This window comes from Parasteatoda tepidariorum, chromosome 4 (assembly GCF_043381705.1).
Source record: "Parasteatoda tepidariorum isolate YZ-2023 chromosome 4, CAS_Ptep_4.0, whole genome shotgun sequence".
Lineage (NCBI taxonomy): Eukaryota > Metazoa > Arthropoda > Arachnida > Araneae > Theridiidae > Parasteatoda > Parasteatoda tepidariorum.
The window spans coordinates 85,688,631-85,710,266 of NC_092207.1; the positions used below are offsets into that span (position 1 = coordinate 85,688,631).

Sequence of the window (21,636 nt, forward strand, 5' to 3'; positions counted from 1 at the left end):
CGCATGCCCCGCTTCAAGTTTCTAGACCCAGAAGAAAGATAGGAAAAACTAAATTCCGGGGTACCCCCGGAATACAATCACCCTTGATTACATTATAAAATATATTATGATACACTCAGTTATTAAGATATAATTTAGTCCTTTATAAGTTTTTTCGTATTTGTCCTAATATTAGAGTTAAGATGAATTGACAAAAAAAAAATTAGCTTTTGATCAGTTTAATTTGATTTTAATCAAATCAAAATAAATTTGTATCTTAATTTCATTGTACAGTGCACAAAAGTGAACACCCTGAACATAATGATCTGATTTCTTACATACAAGAACTCAATCTTACTGGTTCAAAGGAATGAACTCAAATATACCAATTGATTAATGCAGACAATATTAAGTTACAAAAAATGTACTTTCTCTAAATAAACAAACTTTTTTACAGACGGATTTAGATTTATGAACCTCAAAAGAGAAAATATAGTCAAGATCTGAAAAATAAGGTTCAAATAGTTTAGTTAGAATAACAATTGAAAGTTTATGGTCTGCATATTTTGCCCTAAATAATTAAATCCTATCATTTTTCACATCATTGTAAAAAATTATATTTAATCGTTATAACTTTTTGAAATGTAAAACAAATTTTTAAATTATTTCATATGACAAAAAAATTTGGATGAACTCTAAAATAGTTCAAGAGAAATCAAATTTTAAAAATTTTACATTTGAAAGTGAAATTAAAAAATTAACATTAAGGGGTTAACTATTACCTTTGACGATTGAGAACAAATTTTCTAGATGGCAACCATCCCTATACGAGATTAAGAAATCTAAATCTGTCCAAAAAAGGTACATTAAATCAAAGAACATTTTCGTGCCAGATTTCCTTTCCACAAATTAGCATATTTAAGGTTAAGCCCTTGAGCCATAAATTTTGAGTCTTAGTACATGAAAATCCAATCACTATGTCAGAAGTTACTTAAGGTGCTTCTATTTTGCGCACTGTACAGTATTTGCATAATGGCGCAATATAAATTTTAACTATTAATTTTTTGTTAAAATAAACAAATTGAAAACAGAAAATACTTTATTGTGAAAAAGCATATTTGATAACAATGTATGAACTTTCAAAGCTTCAACATGTAATGTAACGCACTTAAAATAGCATCCATAGTTAAAGATACGGCAACACAATCTTCAATAACATCTGAAATAATTGAAAAAAATACATTGTTCAGAGTACAAGTAAAATACAGAGGTAAACAAACATTCCAATATGTGAAATTAAGTTACCTTGGAATGATAGGCTAAATAATGACGGTAACAGTTCATTGGTCTTTAATATCAAGCACAGCCTTGACAATGTGTTTTGCACTGATACCAAACATGTCAAGAAGTTCAGCAGGCGGCCCACTACGGGGAATACCAGTAACAGCAAGGCGGGACAGCAAAATGTCACGACATCCTCCAACAGCACCAGCAACTGCTTCACCAATTCCTCCTAAAATAATAATTTTTTTTTTCTTTTACTAATAGTAGCACACCTACATAGTAGTTTTCTCTCTATTTAATTGAAATTAGTTAATGTGTGTGAACTATTCAGAATACAATTCTTTTCTAGAAATAATGTAATTCCATTGCTTTGGTTTACATTTATCTGAAGGTATACTCAGAGGTAAGCAATAAAATTTGCAAGTCTACTGAGTTAATTTTCAAACACATAATTGAAAAAAAAAAATTCAAATTTTTGAGTGTTAATCACAACTTTTTTGGAACCTTCAGCTAATGCTATTCCTGCATGAAAAAGGTTTTTTCCGAGATTATTCAATGAAAAAGTAGTGTTTAGCATGGAAATTTCAATACAATTTTGTGTGAGGAAAGTGCAATTTAAGGGTTAATAGACAGTCAATTTACTTGCAATTACATAATTAAAAGTTAATATTCTTTAACTTTCAAATTTCGCTAGGCAAAGAATGGCCAGGAAAAAGAGAGATGGATGCAAAAAGATAAAATTTGTAGTTAACTAAAATGTTATTAAAATATTCAAGGGTTCAAGCATTCCTATCTTAGAAACCTCTTAATTTCAAATTTAACAAAAACAATTGTAATGTAACAAAAATTTATGAATTTTATTAAAAAGTTTTAAACAAAAACTCACGGAAAATGTAATGTTTAAGCTCAAAGTATTTTAACACAGTACTTAATTATTTTACACAGACAATCAAAATTTTTTTTCTCTAAAATCACGAGAGAATCTATTTGCAGATATCAGTCTGTGAAAGTAATAAAAAAAAACTATACTTTAAATTTGAGAGCAATGAATGCAGGCATTTTATAAAGAGAAAAAGAAATTCACAATTTTTTCATTTTTGAAATTATGTGATTTCAAGACAAAATTATTTATTTTAAGTTTTCGATTGGGAAATTACTAATTTGTCACCCATTTTAATATAAATAATACAACTGAAAAACAATATTAGAACATTAAATATCATCAATATGCAATCAATGTCAACAAATATACGTAAAAACATTACCTTCATGATAATGATCTTCAACAACAACGATTCTACCGCCACATTCTTTAGCATTTGTTACAATGGTATTAACATCCAATGGCTTAATGGTGAAAGGATCAAGCACACGAATTTCTATTCCCTGCTTATTTAGTTGATCTGAAGCTTTCAAAGTTTCATATAATGTAATACCAGCACCAATTACCAAAGCAACATCCTTGGAGGATTTTTTCACAATCTACACATTAAAAAAAAAAGTAAATATAATAAAGAAAGATTGAAAACTACAACCTGAATGTTTAATACAAAACAAAGCTGGTCAAAAAAATTCTTTTTCATATATCTTAATGGCCTAGGGTGAGGTATATTTTTGAACCAATAATTAGTCCTTCCTTACAATACATGACAAATGAAAAATCTGCAGATATTATCATTGGTTCAGTTTCAATTAAATTAAGTTAAAAACAATTAAAGATATTAAAATAAAAACCATCTCTTAGCAGATATTTAGCAAATGAAATAAAAATTTCTGACTGATAAGAACTAAAGCTCTATATTTGAGATAATCAACTCAATTTTTATCCTTGCTTCTGAACTTGCGTTTATTTAAAAAAAACTAAAATCACAGAAGTTCTTGTCCTTCAGCATAAAGGCAAATTGTTTATGTATTTTTTAAATGGGTAAAAAACTTAATAATCAATTTTATCTACATTTGATTATTAAAATAACTTCTAAGCACTAAAAAAAAAGAAACCTATTATAAAAATATTCAATTAACACTTAAAAACTTTTAATCACATGGAAATGCAGAATATTCTTAAAATGTTAATTGCATGGAATTGAACAATAACAATCTATACACCAGAAGTTTGTCAATAGGAAGAACTCTAGTCGCCACAAAAGTTAAAGGCCACCTGCTGCTATGGACAGACACAAACAGCGCATTCTAGAGAATTGAGGTTCTCTCTCCAAATTATTTTTCTCTTGCAGACCTGAATCAATACCAGTCTTAAATATTCACCTAACACTCCTGCTTAAAATAGTTAAGCCTCAGATGGGGTGTTCTTTCGATAGACTATACTTAATTTACTTATTCAGACGCACACTATAGCACAAATAGAAATCTTTCAGAAATAATTGAAGTAAAATTATGTCAGGATATTTTCCACTGACTGTGGAGTAAATTTTTTAAACAAAGATAGTAAAATAGCCAAAAGCAAAAAATAAAATTTAAAAAAAAAAGATTATATAAGGATTGTATCAAACATCTAACAGAGCGTACAAAAAGTTGATGTTTTAACGTAAAAAATTGAAAAACACATTTTTTAATGTACAGTACGAAACCCGTTATCCAGAAATCAGAAAACCAAAAAACCGGAACGACATTAGATACATTTTCCCGCCATTTTTTTTAAAAAAGGTTTTCTTCCTCATAAGATTTTAGGATTTTTCTTTCTTTTTCGAAAGATGTTCACCTTACCATCAATTTGGAAACAATCATTAGTGTATTACTTAATCGTTTTTTCTTCTCTTTAAGATTATTTTCGAAATTTTTTATTTTTTTTTTAGTTGGGTTTAACAATAAAAAAACAGCTTTTTGTAGCGATTCAGAAAACTGGAAACATCAGTTATCCGGAATGGTGATGGTCCCGATCGTTCCGGATAATCGGTTCCCTACTGTATTATCATATTAGATTGTATTTTTTTAATGCATTCACGTAAGGTTACACTTTCACATAGGACATTTTTGGATTTAATCATAATTAATTCACCGATTATGGTAATACTACATAAAAAAATCTTATGTGCAAGACTTAATTCCAATTTGATGCCTGTTAAGTGAAATTTTGTTAGTTGATTGCGTCCCATGTATTGCTTTAGAGGTAAATTTATAAAAGTGGGTCTGTCAAATGTATTTTATCATTTCTTTAACTATATTATTATAATAAAGTCATTCACATAATTTTATTATATATTACCAATCTAAATAAAAATAAATTAAATTATTTTATTTATTTAATAAGACTTTGCAAGCACATGGTTCACAAATCTTAAAAAATGAAATTAGATTAGAATTTATTCCATTAATTTAATATTAAATTGATTAATTTAAATAAAATAAGAGTGAATATTTTGTTAGTGATGCATGCCAGTTATTTGTTATATTTCTTATTATAAAAAATTTCTTTACATTTCTTTGTGCACAAAGATATATACAATCGGATAAAAGCTCATTTCAATATTTTAAATACTTAGTTATATGCCGAAACCTATTTGTTAAAAAAAAAATGTCTTCTATACTTTTCCCATACAGTCAACTCAAAGGGTTTAAGGTCAGCTTTTAGCACTATTTTGCCAATTCGATAAATTTCTAGTACAGAACATACTAGAATAAGAAAATTTCCTGTTTAAACTTTAACAGCAGTCAATAACACTCTTAGACAAATCTGATTTATTTCATTTTGCCCCCTTTTATTAAAAGATAAATATGGTTTTTGATAATAGAGGTTAAATTGACAATGTTTTTACTGTAATATTTTAATCAACAGTGTTTCTCATTTGATCAAAATTTTTATGGTTATAAATTTGTATCGCAGTTTGAATTTTTTTAAAAAGACATTTTTTTAAATTTTTTCTCTCCATACTTTTAATAGGCATGGCAAGTATGCCTTTTTTTTATCCTGGGCAAGACACGACAGCGAGCAGTTGAGCTAGACTTTTTTCTAAAGGTATTTACTTTAGAAAAGAATACTAAAAATAACTTTCAAACTTTTCTACCAAATGCAATTACAATTAATGAATGACATTATCACATAGACTTACCTTGGCTTTTCCAACAGCAAAGGGCTCAGCATTAGCATAAATAACATGCGTATTTGGTCGAGATGTTCGGATGAAACAGATTCCCTGTGTGTTGGCAGCCAACTCGCAAGCCCTTTCAGCAGAAACTGCATCACTTGGGTAGAAAACTGTGCTTCCAGGAATAGTACGGAACAAAGCAATGTCTTCTAATCCCATCTGAGAAGGACCATCCTCTCCTAAATATAAACATTACTTTTAAAAGGTTTTGCTTTTAGATCCAAAGTAATAAAACAAAATCAGTTTTTTTTATCACATGATAGTAATGCAATTTAAAGAAATTGTGCAACTATCTAAATATAACTAAATGTAGCTTTAAAGCAACAGATATTGAGTACCTAATTTCCTCAGCATAAATTAATGCCCTTAAATTTAATATATAAATTTCAACAAAAGATTTAAAGTCTAGAATTATTTTTCTGTAGTAGCACAAAAAAAAATCTTGACATCATTCTTGTTCATACAGTAAAATGACTTAATTTAAATGTGACTCCAAACAAAAAAAAAAACAAAAAAATCAAGACTACTGAAAATCTTAATAAATCCAGTTAAAAAAACAATAAAAATCCTAAAATATTTTATGATTAATGAACGGACCCTTAGGCGCAAGTACCCAGGATTAAAAAATCAATTGTCACAATTATTAAATCAAATGAATAAACAGGAAACAAAATTAAAGAAGTGATGAAGGTCTGAATGTTCAGTGCTCTGGTCACATGAAAATACTTTATTAGTGAATGATACTCAAGTCATATCTATAAACGAAACAAAGCATTATCAGCAAGCCTGTGCCAATAACACTTCACAAACAAAGAAATTAACCAGAAAAAAATTCCTTTAAGCTATAGGTTAAAAAATTTGGCAATGTTTAGTTAGTCCTCATGATCAAAAAAAACTTCTGAGATTTTTGGTTCAAATGAAGCCAGAAATAAAAAATCCCACACAAAACACAGTAGAGTTGCACGAGTGATTATAAAAATCCTTTCCACTGAATCTAGCTCTGCTAAAGTATATATGGACCCGCAAGTGATTCATCCAACATATAAAATGATTGGCACTTTTGTACCATACGGACAACGGTAAACTGAAAAGGAATGTAGTTGAATGAACAGTGAAAATATTGAAACATTGTAAAAACAACACCTTTTGTGTAATTCATGACAGTAATTGACATGACTAAGAAAAAATCTTGTAGAAAACAGAAAATTAAGCACTTTTTACCAAAACTTTATAAAAAAAGCACTTTTAAAGGCTTTGAAAAAATCAAAAAATTTTAAATACATTTTAAAAATTATACACAACCTGTCTCTCTTTCCTTATCATTTGTAACCAAAATTGGGACTACATTTTTTTTAGATTCTTGGCAGGTGTACGAGAGAGAAAATGGCCAGAAGCTGTTAAAAAATGCAGAACAGTAATTTTGTTTTATGTACACAATTTAAAATGCAACTCTTTCCTTGTTACATAAGTTCAGGTTTTGCAACTTTTCACCTATCCAGCCTTTCAGCAAAAATTTAATAGTTAAAATAACTTTTTCATCCATAAATCTAATTCATAGCTACAAAATTACAGACTTGTTATAAACATGGGACGAGCCTCCTAAATAAGGCGAGTGATCAGGAGCAACAGCTTCAATATCAAGATTTTCTAATTCAATTTTAACAATTAAGAATTGGAAATGTTTTCCAACAATCTTACCAATTGAAGCACCACAGTGAGAGCCAGCCAATTTGATATTTGCTTGAGATATAGCAGCCATTCGAAGCTGATCAAATGCTCTGGTGAAAAAGGTAGCAAAGGTACTGGCAAAGGGAATTTTTCGACCTCTTGTAGCACACCCAACTGCAACACCAACAAGGTTCTGTTCAGCAATAAAACATTCAATGTAACGATCAGGAAAGGCTTTCCTGAATTTGTCAGAGAAGGTGGAGTTCTTTGTATCTCCATCTAAAGCAATAATTCTTTCACTGTTCTTTCCAAGTTTAGCTAAGGCAGTTCCATAAGCTAATCTAGTAGCAACCTGAAAATGTAAAACTTAATAAAATACCCAATTGCTTAATTTATTTACTTTTTATGTCATCATACTTCATTAGGTAATAAAAATGATAGAAACCTTAAACACTTTTTTCTAATTTATAAAAACATTTTGCATACCTAAAGTTATAAGCCTAAAATGTTTTTAAAGATTTGACAATTGAAACTTAATTCAATAAGAATTACGAACTTTCACTATACCTACCTCCACTTTTAAAGAACTTACAAAATGCAATGGAAAAGATTTCTGATTTCCATATTGGTGAATGGGCAAAAATAACTGCCTTGATTTGGCCACAACCAAAGAGTCATCCATATGCCATACATATGTACAATGTGCTAAAAAACTCACTAGCCTGAATAACTTTTGATATCATGTTAGGATCTTCAAGTTCTAGGGCACAACCTTAATTGTTCAAATGAAAAATACAAAATTTGAACGAAATCGGATGAACACTTTATGAGAAATCAAGATTTAAAAATAGGACTCATTTAAATTTTGATTTCTCAGGAACTATTCAAGTGTTTTTGCTGAAGTTTTGTATTTTGCCATGCAAAATAACATAATTTAAAATGACAAACATTTTACGGCTTAAAATTAAATTTTTTTTCGACTGTTAAATAAAATAAAAAATATTTACTAAAATGAATTTTTTGTATGGAATTATATTCGGATAAACGAATTTTATAATTAGGCGCAAAACCTTTTTAATTTGCTTATGAAATTTTAAATATGATGAATGAAATATGCAAAAAGTAAAATTAGCATTAAGGCAGGGGTCTGTCCAGACATTTTGTGAAAGGTCTGATCTTTGCAAAATTGTGAAAAAATTACTCATTCTTTCAACTAGGGTCCTGCTTTTATGAACTTGTACAAATAGGGTCCAGTTATTGCAAAAAACTTTTTCAAAGAGTTTTTGAATTGTAAATAGATACAAGATTATGCTCAGCACTGTAAAATTATAATAAAAAAATTAAATTTTCAAAAATAAACAGCAATTGCTGCTTCTAAATTAGAGACAACATACAAATATTTGGTATTTAGCCTATACTGCTGGATGCAGAATATACATTTCGGACGAATAATAGGAGAATCATCTGCCGAAGACAAAACTTAATTCGTTTACATCTATCTTTCTCGTTTTCTGCCCTGGGAAGGGTTTATTCAGTTAACAAAACAATAATGAAGATAAACAAATTTGTGAAGGATCTGATTAAAATCATTTTGTGAAGGGTACGTTAACGGACCCAAATTTCTTCTAAACAGACCTCTGATTAAGGGGTCTAACTTTGGAATGCTCTCTTGACCAAACTATGGGGACCCTATTTCCCAGATTGTGCTTACCCGGGTCAGAAATCTGATTCTGTTTAAAAAGGGTAATTAAAGGGTGTTAAGGGTTTATTCAGAAAGAGTAAGTTTCTTTGCCTGATTTTATAACTTAAAATATTATCTCCACTAATTAATTCACCCCCTCGAACCATTAAGATTTGAGTCTTAGAACATGAAGATCCGATCATTAGATCAAAATTTATTCAGTGTGGTGCATTTTTTTTCTTCGGCACACTGTACAAGAAAATGAAATTACAACAACAAAAAAAATCTGTTCATCCAAGGTCTCTAATTTTTCTTACCTACACGCTTTTAGCTTTAACTTTTAAACTTAACCCTGACACAAAAAGTTTTAAAGGTAACTATTAAACCATTTGGTCCAACACGAAATGAAGCAATAGCCTCATTTAACCAAAAACCTTAAATGCCTCACCATTTCTCCTAATGTGTAATTTGGTTGTTCAGACAATTGAATAGGGGCTGTATCAACTGGAGGAACATCTTGTACGGGAGCAATAATAGTCTGGGGAGCAGGCAGATCCCTTGCACATGCACCGGAGATCACACTGATGGCAGCATCTGCTTTGTCACCAAGAGGCTTTCCGTGCCAATTTTCTTGATCCTCAATACCTGTAAATAAGGATTTAAGTTATATTTGAAGAAGATTTAGGTTACTCTCAGAACCATATTTGATGCTATTCTCTATAATATCTGGAAAAAATAAATTTTAAAATTTTAAGAATAGTGAGGATATATAAAATCCATTACAATAAGTTGAAATAATTGGGCAGGGCACCCAATAAGTGTCATGAGCCCAGAGCAGACAGCATTAAGAGCAAGCAGCACCCTTCCAACATAAGACCAAGAGGAAGATCTTAAGAGATGGTAAGACTGATGAGGACTTAGCATTTTAGAAGTGCAGAACTGGAGATAAATTTCTGGGATAAGAACAGATTAGGAAAGGTTCTAAGGAAGGCCCAGGCACACAAATGGCTGTCGTACAAATGCTGATGAAACTATATTACTAATGTTTATCTTAGAAAATTCTTTTATTATTATAGCAGTTCTTAAAAGGTAAAAGCATAAGATATAAACTTTAAACTCTGAAAACAAGTTTAACAGAAAAAATATTGAAGTAAAACTATTCTGTTTAATGACAAGAATTAACATAACCTATTGAAATTATTTTGACAAACAAAGATAGTATTTTGACTAACAAAGATAGTAGAAATACCTTTCGAAAACACCTTTGACTGAGTCAATGTAACACCAAAAAAAATTTCAAATATTTTTTAGATTTAAAATATAAAAACGAGAGCAATGATTCAATTGAACAATATATTAACAAAATTAACAAACTGCAGCACTAAATAAGTAATACACATTTTAATGTGCGAAAGATTTTCAAAAAGTAATTTACTTTGAAATATGTCTAAATGTAATAGAAACACTATTATATTCACAAAAAATAGATTAAGTACTTTAAACATATACATCCTTAAATAATTTTTCATATTTATAGTTTTTTAGTATTTATAGTTTTTAAGAAATTTTCTTTGGCAACATGCTATTTTCTTACACATGAAATAAGACTTACAAGTAATCAAAACAAGTAAGACTTACTCACGTAAGTAATGCAAGGTATATACGTTTGCCGTAAAGGTAATCTGATGTGCTGAAGTCCAATGAAAGAATTATCATCTTGTTATTTTAAGTAAAAAAGAATTTGTTGCTTAAGCAAGATACCAAGTGTGTATTACATGAAATATCAGACTTAAAATTAGTTGTAGTCATAACATAGTAGTTTATAATTTTTTTTTTTTTTTTGTAACAGCAAAATATGACCAACAAAAGGATAAAAGAAAATAAAGTTACCTGGAATTCCTTTTCCCTTATAGGTTTTTGCCACTATAGCAGTTGGTTTTCCCTTAAATGATGCAGCATTTTCAAATGCTTTCACAATTTCTTCAACACTGTGTCCATCAATCACTATGGTGTTGAATCTATTAAATAAAAAAAAATATTGTAACATACTTTTGAAATGCTGGTCAGAAATAAAACGTGAAACATCATACACATATATAAAAGGGCTACATCAAAGAGATTGCTTCTTTTCTGAATTATCTACTAAGCAATTATAAGACAGTTTGCCAATTTCAGCATAAAAATGCAAAAATTTCCAACATAATTTTAATTAGTTTAATTAAAATTATGTTGGAAATAATAATTAGAAATTAGTTTAATAAAATCTGCATGACATCTTAAATAAGAATAAATTAAAATAGAATATGAGAAAAAAATCAGAAAATTTAATGAAAATTCTGTAGAATTAACTAGCACAACTAAAGAGGCAGACAAATTTTTTTCATAGTAATTTTTTTTCCCCAATTGGCAGGCACTGAACTTTTACGTCCTTCGCCTAGGAAGATGCGGGAAGTATTACTCATTTAACATTACCCAGCGGTCCTTACCTAACATAAGTGAACCTAAGTCACGGAGGCGAACAACATTACCCACGCGACACTGCCACAGATACCCGTTTTATAAGGTGGGGCCACATTCACACAGTAGAGAATAACACACAGAAACATCCATGCCCTGAGCAGGATTCAAACCAGCAGCCATTGGCTTTGCAGTCAGGCACGCTAACCACCTTCCGGCTGGCCTTTCATAGTAATTAACTGCCTATTATTTGCAATCAGTTCACTTTTTAAATTTTTACATTCAAACCATCAACAAACACATTGTAATCACAATAGCAATAATTTTGATTAATCCTACTGATCAAATTAAAAATATATACACAAAATAACATTTTGTAACGCTAATTTCGAACCTTAATGAAAAGTACTTATCAGATGAAATAGTGTTTTGCAATTAGCGCAGTTTGCATATATTATCTCATTTCCATTATTCTGGGAAGTTTACAACAGTTTTTTCATGACTGTCAGGTGAATTTATAAAGTCATTAGTCAGCAGCCCTTATGTTAATTCTGAAAATGGAAAATCATTTGCGATCTAATTTAATATTTAGAGAGTTACTTCAATGCTAGATTATTTAATACTCATAAAATCTTTGGTAAATTAAGAATTATTCTTAGATTTCGATTCTACTATTCAGAAATCTTTTGCGGATGATTTTAAAAAAGTTAAACTTTTCAAATATTTAAGGTATTTATTCATTCTGAAGCACAATTATTACTTTATGACATAATATATATATAGTTCAAAATTAAAGTTTTGCCTTAAGGCACTTAAACTGTGGTTTTATATTTTTCCGTGAAAGATCTTCGAAAAACACATATTTCTACAATAAATATGCTTACATTAAATTCAAAATTTAACTTAAGAAATTTAAAATTGATGTAGAAGCTAAATGTTATTCGCCATTTAAAGTCTGGAACGCTACCTTATAGACCACTTTACAATGCTGTACCGATACAGCCTAGAACTCTACCTCATGGACTATTTTACACTGCACCGATACAGCCTAGAACTCTACCTCATGGACTATTTTACAACGCTTTACAATGTATATTGATAGAAAAAATCCTATTTCTTTCAATTTTAATGACAGTCTTTGTGATGCCTTAACAAACAAGATATAAAATTTAATACAAATTCAGCAGAACTACAATAGATCTGTTTATCATGGAAACCTTCATTGTGAATGATAAGACAAAAAAATTATGTATGCGGGTCAACATAAAATATTAAACGATAACTTCAAAATATGAGATAAATAATAAAGTAATGGGCTTGTATACTTCAAGCATAAAAATTAAAGTTGAAAAAATTATGAGTTAAATTCAAAAGTATTATTCATGATGAGAAAGATGAACAAAATATGAACATAAAATTTTGGTTTCTTTATTTCTCAGCGCTAACACTAAATTTTCAACATTAGCATTAAATTGTTAAATTTCAGTAAGCTTTCTCAGTTTTTCAGCATTCTGCAAGTCTTGACACTGGCTGCGTTTTACCATCTTCACGGCTGAATATACACTTCAGCTTCTGCAACCATTTCTTCAACAATTATTTTGAGCTAATGAAAAAACATCAAACTAGCAGTCTTAGATGTTTTCCCAAAACTGTAACAAATCCTCTTTTTTTTTCATAAGCCTCATTATGATTGTTTCTTTTCAAAAGTAACCTAAATATATTTTTTAAATACCAGTAGAATATTTGTACAAGACACAGGAATCATCTTCCAAAACAATCTACATGGGTATTATCAGTGCATTACTAGATCTAAGATCTTATCATTACTAGATCTTATCATTTCAGTTTCATAAAAAAATAAAGGTAAAATATTTTTAAAAACGTTGTAACACAATAAAAAAATAAAAGTATATTTCAATGTTTAGTTAAAGACTCAAAAATAAAACCGAAATCACATGGTAATCAAGTGCAAAAATTTAAAAACTACATTATCAGCACACAGTTATAAGCAAGCAACTAGACTGTGGAGAAAGAAAAAAAAAGATGAAAATGGAGATAACTGTAACGAAAAAATTAACACAAATACAAATATATATAGAAAAAACTCTTAGCTACTAACAAATTTAAAAAGCCATTAAGAACTATAATTCTTACCCAAAAGCCTCTAGTCTTTTCTGATAAATTTCCATATGATGTTGAAACATTGTTGGCTCACTTTGCCCAAGACGATTGACATCGAAAATGGCAACAAGATTGTCCAGTTTATAATGTCCAGCAAAGGAGAGGGCTTCCCAGATGGATCCCTCAGCAGATTCTCCATCACCAATCAGGCAGTAAACACGATAGCTAGAAAACATAAGCAGAAATATATAAATACAACTAAATAGAATATTCTTAGAAGTCAGCAACAGTCAGAAAAAGTTTGTAAACACACCTTTACAAATGTTAAAACTCATTCTAAGTTTCAAAAAACACAGTATAAAATTACATCTTCACTGGATAAAGATATTCTTAAAAGGTAGACATTTCAATCAAAATAAAAACTTTCTTATACAGTGTAGAACCAGTTATCCGGAAATCAGAAAACCGGAAAACCAAAAAAACCGGAACGAAGTTCAATTAGTTTTCCCGCCATTTTTTTAAAAAAAAAAAAAATTTTCTCTCATAAGATTTTAGGATTTTTCGTTCTTTTTTTAAAGATGTTTACCTTACCATCATTTTGGAAATAATCATTCATGTATTACTTCATCGTTTTTTCTTCTTTTTAAGATTATTTTTAATTTTTTTTTTCGTTGGGTTTAACTATAAAAAAACAACTTTTTGTAGCGATTCAGAAAACCGGAAAAATCAGTTATCCGGAATATCGATGGTCCCGATCGTTCCGGATAATCGGTTCCCTACTGTATTTACAAATAAGAAGAACATCCAACTGAATTAGTTTTTTGATTCTGTATCATATCCAATTCCTTAATTCTATTTGAATAAATTACTATTGCGATTTATATTTAATTTTTTAACCAATTCCATTTAAGCTATTAATTCTATTATGCTATAATTTCAATAAAAAGCTATTATTTATAATAAAAACAATTGTAAGTTGTTATAATTATAAATTAAACAGACTTAATCCACCCTATTTGTCTATGAACCAGCATGTCTGGGAATGCTAATCCAAAGGATCAGAAATTTGTTAAAAATTCAATCACTGAACTGAAAATAAAAATTCTTATTGCATAATGATGTAAATTTTCACCTAACAAAAATCATGAGAACTGCAGTATACAAGGTTCTCATTTATACTAGATCACTCGTTTTTAGTTAAAGCTATCACTACATCAATTTTTACCATTAAATTAAAATCAATTACAAATTATATAATTATAATAGAAAAGTCATTTTAAACAATAAAAAAAACTATCAGGACAAAATAAAATATTTTTAAAATTTCTAAGATAATTAAAAATAATTTTAAAAATAAAAACAAATTGCTTCAAAATAATTTGATCTTAACAAGACAATTTTAAGCAAGTGTCAAACATTTACCTCAGATAAGATAAAAAATAACAATCAAAAAAAATAAAGTTACCTAGCATTTTCAAAATATTTGCCAGTGTAAGCCATACCAGCAGCACAACTCAGACCTTGACCCAAAGAACCAGTAGCAACATCTATAAATGATAGACGCTACACAAAACAAAAATTTGTAAAAGATCAATAGTTAAAAGCAAATTAAAACAATATTTCAAAAGACCTTACAAAATAAATCAACAGTAATTTAAATTCACTTTTTTACTCATAAGACAGTATATTAATAAATAAAAATACTAAGCAATTTCACAATAGAAACTTCAGTATCAACTATGAACTAATATGCTCAATCAAACTTTAAAATCTTAAAACATCTTAAATCTTAAAGAAATTGTCAAACACTTAAAGTAAAATTGAAATCGCTGTAAACTTTCAAATCCATTTAGATTTTTTTCCCCTTTAGTTATCTAATTTTATAACATAATTTAAGAGAAAAAAAATACAAAAAAAAAAAAAAAATTCACATTTACACACAACATAACATAAATATATTTCATTTACTGCCGATATGTTTCAAATTAAATATCTTTCTAAAATATATACACACATAAATACTTTTTATAATAAATTCCTTTAATACAAGTTGCACAAATTGCATACACAAACTGCTTAAAGTTAATCTCACATGAAAATTTCTTAGAAACCATTTTATTTGCAACAAAAAAAAACACATAATTTTTTAAATTAGATGTCCTGAGTTACCAGTATTAAAAAAACTTAAAACATTAGATTAAAAAAAGAAAAAAATTAAATTTTCAAGAATTTAAGCAATTAATAGTAAGTATAGATTGTACACAAAGGATTTTGCAACCCATTTTTAATATAACTAAAAATAAAGTAATTTCATTTTTAGAAATTAACTATGATTAATTTACTACCTAGATTAAATATAATTAAATATTCAATTCAGAAATTCAATAACCACTTTAAATCAAATCAATGTTCTTTTCAAAGTACACAAAGTTTAGAAAATCTTCACACTGGCCATAGGCTTCAAAATGCTTATGTCTAGTCTAGCATGTTGAAATATTCTTCTAAACCAAATGCAAGGCTTAAACAATGCTTAAAATTGTTCAGAAGAGCCTTTAAATAAAAAAAGACAAAGATTTTCAAGTAGGCAATAAAATGATTCTGTGTTTTATGGTGTCATCTAGGGAAATTCTAAAAACTTATGAAGTACTTATCTAAAAACAGGACTGGAGATAGTTAGATGAAGAAGAAAAATTTCATAATTGGAAAAATCTTAGTTCATCACAATATTGCTTCATCTTAATACTATGTTAGAGTCTGATCTCTAATAAAATTTTATATATTTTTGAAATATTACATTATCTGCGATTAAGTAGGTATATAGTCTAAGTTATTAAATGAGTGAAATAAAAATCAAAACATTTAAAACATTGTATTTGGAAAATAAAATAAATTTTCTTATTCTAAGTAAAAAATTTATCTTTTATAAATTACTTAAAAAAATTTATTGAACATCACAAAGTCAATTAAATTTGATAATGAACTACATTTCAAATATGAGTGTTAAAATAAAATTAAGAGTAAAATTGATAACCAGACATTTGATTGCTTAAGGAAATTATCTGAAATTCTCGTAAAATATTTTTTTCTGCATGTAGAAAATAGATAAACACATTTATAAGCACAAAATTAACATTTATAAAAATTTAAAGAGCAAATGAAATTTTTTTTATCGAATATTTTTTTTCTTTCAAACGCATAAAAGGATATATTCAAAAAAAAAAAATATATATATTCTGTAGTTTTTTGCACTTGGAATTGCATCAAAAAGAAAGAAAAAAAAGAGATTAAAATTTTTTAAATCTATGGCAATAACTAGAAAAAGATAAAATCTGATATTTAAAGCAAAATCTCACTAAATTATTAAAATTGAATGTACGTTTCCAGATTCACATGTTGTAATATATATTAAAAATACAGAGAGTTTAGAAAATATGGGGAAATAAGTGATAACAGCCAAAAAATGGATAGAAAAAATTATATAATAATTGCATCAAACCATGAATATTCAGGTGCGCAATTTAAATTTCTTGTTTTATAACAATACCGGAATGTTAGAAAATTTATGTGAAAATCAACAGCAATAACTGCCAAAAAAATTCAGATTAAAACCAAGCACATCAAAAAGTAATGTGCGCAAATATGTGCTACTCAATTTCAAGTTTTTTAAAAATATTCAATTCAATATTAAAATAAAATAATTTTTTAAAAAAATTGGATCTAAAAAGCCACATGGAGATTTGTAGCAACTCATAAAAAGTTGATGGGAAAACTGTGGTACCGTCAAAAATGACTAGTAAATACAAGACCAATTTTGCATGCTGAAATATCAGAATTTTAAAAACAATGAGAAAATCAATAGCATTAACTGAGAAAGATGAGATCAAAACAAGGATTAACAATGGTATTTAGCACATTGAAACGCCCGATTCAGATGCAGAATTTCAGTGTCGAAATACCATATTAAAATTTCAATCAAATTGTAGCCAAATATAAAATTTATTAAATAATTCTTCTGTTACAAATCGAAATTTGCTACTCATTTAAATTAGAATTACTTTTTAGTTTATTAATTGTATACTTCTGTGTTTGCCTCACTTCATTGTTTTAGCCGAAGTTATGGAGTTTTTTGTTCTGTCTCATTTACTTGAAATGGCGTTTTAACTTTACTTTTTAAGAAAAAAGTTATCCCAAGTAAAGGAGAACTTAAAAAAAAAAAAAAAAAGGCTGCTGGTAAGACTGATGCAAATGTTTTGTCAACCAGATTTTGCATTAAGTAACGAAATTTAACTTTTAGATTACCAAAACTCAGAGAAAATTTTGTCGGAATATAAATTGTTGTTTCATGGAAGTCCGCAAATCAAGGGTCATTAGTTTCACAGAATTCCAAGAATTAGCAGAAGAATCGCATGCCTGTGACCACACACACAAACATAATTATACATAATATATAAAATAGATTAAATATCTTTATGCGAAAAACAAAACCACAAGATTTTTTTTAAAACTAAAGCTGAACAGGCAATCAGGAACAACACTTAAAGCTGAACAAGAGGCAATTTATTTTCTAAATGTGTCCCAATTTACAAAACTAATCTCAGCATTTGCATAAAATTCAACTTTTTTGGAACTTAAGTTTACACCGCATCAAAGATGTGAAACAATTTAATTGAATATTGAATTTTAAATAAATTAAGACAAAATTATAAAGGGGGAAGAATCCTTACAGGAGTTGGATGTCCTTCAAGATCACAGTCAATTTTTCTCAACTTCAAGAGGTCACTTTCAGGAAATAATCCAGCCTCTGCCCAAGCAGCATACAAAATCGGAGCAGCATGACCCTGTAAAAATAAGTTTAGTGTTACAGAATTCAAGTCTAGTTATAAAATTTAATGGAGAAAAACATTTGTAAAAAATCTAGTAAATATTAAATATTTCAACTACATAAATTTTTAAAAAAACGCACTTCCTAGATTAAGTTTTTAAAACCTTGGGAGTTTTAAATAGAGCCTTATGCTTTATAACAGCTTGTATTAATATGGCCAACTTTGCACACTTTCTAACTAAACACTTTCAAAATAAATTTAGTTTGAAAAATAAAATGGAAATTTAGTTGGAAAAATAAAAGAAATTAGTGCATCTATGGGGGTCCTTGGCAGGGAGGAGGGTTGTCTCTTCAATAATAAGAAATCCTTTTAAGTCCCCCTCAATATTTCAGACAAATATAAAATAGAAATCTTTTAGCAGTTATTTAACAGATATAAGACTTCGTTCACATGAATAAAATGTAGAGAATTATTGTGATTGTATTTTAATTTAGTTTCCCCCTTCAAAAATTGGAAGCCTGTGACATAATTGTCTACTCAGATATGGGTTGAGATCAAGACTCAAAATTAATTATGACCAGTTGGTTCGAGATCACTAGAACTTAACTCTGGTAATAAAATTTCTATTGGTTTTCCTGATCAGCAATCAAGGTAAAAGAATGATTTGTTGGTTTCTTTTTATTATTTTCAGTTTTGTGTATTAAATAGCTTATTTAACCATAATTCAAAACACCTCACTTTCTTTATATTATAATTTTTTATTTAAATTCATTTTTACACTTAAAAATCTGATACATGAAAACATACCACTGAAAATACCTACACTATTTACACTACTAAGTTATACATTTTAGTAGTGGTCCTGTGAGCCATCGACAAAATATTCTTAATCGCTATCCCTAATTTAGATAGAACACTATATAATCCTTAATGAAATTAATTTCAAAATACTGTTATAATAAGTAAAAATACTTACTTTTGACAAAACAAACCTATCGCTTGATGGATCTCTGGGATCATCGATCCTAAATTTCAGAGTATTGAAGAACAAAACAGACATTAGCTCTGCCATGGAACAGCATGATGTTGGATGACTTAAAAAAAATTAAATTTACATTAATTATCAATCTATTAAACACCATTTGCGACATTGAATTATCAATTTATTAAACACTATTTACGACATTAAATTATTAATCTATTAAACACTATTTATGACATTAAATTATCAATCAATTAAACACTACTTACGACATTAAATTATTAATCAATTAAATTCTATTTACAACATTAAATTATTAATCAATTAAATTCTATTTACAACATTAAATTATTAATCTATTAAACACTATTTATGACATTAAATTATCAATATATATTAAACACTATGAAATTAAATTATCAATATATTAAACACTATTTATGACATTAAATTATCAATATATTAAACATTATTTACGACATTAAACTATCAATCTATTAAACACTATTTACGACATTTTACTATCAACCTATTAAACACTATTTACGACATTAAACTATCAATCTATTAAACATTATTTACGACATTAAACTATCAATCTATTAAACATTATTTACGACATTAAATTATTAATCTATTAAACACTATTTACGACATTATTAATCTATTAAACACTATTTATGACATTAAATTATCAATCAATTAAACACTCTTTAGGACATTAAATTATCAATCTATTAAACACTCTTTACGACATTAAATTATTAATCTATTAAACACTCTTTACAACATTAAATTATCAATCTATTAAACACTCTTGACAACATTAAATTATCAATACTCCTTGCTTCTTTACATTGATTGTTTCATATTGACATAGATCCTAATTTTCAACAAAGCCCTTCAGATACCAATAATATAAACCAGATAAAAAAAATACCAATTCTCTTGTTAACTTATAGACTTAAATTATTGCATTGTTTGATTCAGTTACTTTGAGTGCCTAGTTGTACTGAAATCTGCCCAATGAGCATATTTATGATAACTTATTTTTGTTAAAATGATAATTTAAAAAATGCTATTTGTTTATAATATTAAAAGGCTATTACACCAATTATGAACATGATATTAGCAGACTTTAAGAACACGCAACTCAGTTTAAAAAATGAAATAGTTCTAATAATTCTGTAATAAGATATCACTTGGTGTCATCTAAGCTTACTCTACTTTTTAGTTACTTATAGAAATTTAAAAATAAAATGAAAAATTGAAAATAGGCTATTACAACTATAACAGTGAGCTTTAAATTTCATTAAAATAATTTAAATTTCTTAAGTTTATAAAATTTGCAGAAAGTATAAATAATTCCAAGAATTATTTAAGCAAAATTGTTAAAACTGCTTGAAGTACTGCATAGGTTTAAATATTAAGTCAGCTAATACGACATTCATAAACTGCGATGAAACAAAAGTGGCCCACACACACTTATTAGTGGCAGTTTATTAGGTTTATAATAAAGTAATGCAACTAAATGTTTAAAATAAAAAGTACTCAATAACAAAGAAAGTTAATTGCAAATTAAAATTTTCAAGGAAATAAAATAAACAAACCAGGAACTTACCCGGAATTACTGGCATTGGTAGCCCTAATACTGTGAATTCGCAACTTGTTTGCAATATCTTTTAAATCTTGAGCAGATAAACCCATATTTGAAACTTACAAAAATGAAAACAAGGAGCCCTAACCAAAGCAGAACAAAGTGTCAAATTTGAAATCTATAGTTTAAAGAGATGGCTTTTAACTTGGAGTGATTGATAGAATGTAACAACTCACGCGGAGCCGGTAGACGAACTGGACCACATGGGAGGAAAAAATGTCGAAAGAGTATTTCTTTCAGCCAATCACAATTAGTTCTTACGTCAGATAGTGTGACGTTTAATTGTTTAAGCTCAATCAAGTATCGGTTCTGTTCTGTATTGAGTTTCCATTAATAAATTATGTAACAATATTTAAAGTTTGATTTTATGCATTTTAAAAATAGTTCTAAATTCATCTGTAAATATATTCATATTTAGTCCAAAATTTTCTCATACTGGGTGGTGCTGAAATTTAAATAGCGTGGAAAATACAGTGGGAAATTCATAAATTCATTTGTTTAAGGTTATTTAAACAATAAAACAAATTCTTTTATTATATCTATAAATTCCTTTTATTATAAAAAATTGCATAAACCAAGTTAAATTCATCTTCTTTTAGTTAAAATAGTGTAATAGTATATTTCCATAATTGTTTACTTATTCATCACAATATTTATTTATCTATCTATTTATTTATATATTCATTTATTTATATATCTATTTATTTATATATTTACTGATTAATTTTTTATTTATTTATTTTTTCATATTTTAATTGCATTCGCAATTTTTTTCCATATAATTTCGATTATTACAATGATCGATTATATGTTCTCCTGTAAATTTTGGATTGAGGATAAAAATGTACGCATTCATTATTTCCATTGTCGCTCTTATAATT

General features: G+C 27.9%; 1 protein-coding gene across 1 annotated transcript; it reads right to left on the reverse strand.

Moving 5' to 3' along the window:
- Positions 1-1,060: 1,060 nt before the first annotated feature.
- Positions 1,061-21,072, reverse strand: LOC107444045 (transketolase-like protein 2). The gene is made up of 12 exons (XM_016058095.4): positions 20,720-21,072; positions 19,093-19,210; positions 18,018-18,131; positions 14,759-14,856; positions 13,327-13,518; positions 10,606-10,733; positions 9,164-9,360; positions 7,065-7,386; positions 5,331-5,545; positions 2,529-2,745; positions 1,285-1,492; positions 1,061-1,198 (listed from the first exon to the last, which is right to left on the reverse strand). The coding sequence occupies exons 1-11, from the start codon at positions 20,803-20,805 to the stop codon at positions 1,320-1,322; spliced, it is 1,860 nt and encodes a 619-aa protein (XP_015913581.1). The 5' UTR covers positions 20,806-21,072; the 3' UTR covers positions 1,061-1,198; positions 1,285-1,319.
- Positions 21,073-21,636: the final 564 nt, after the last annotated feature.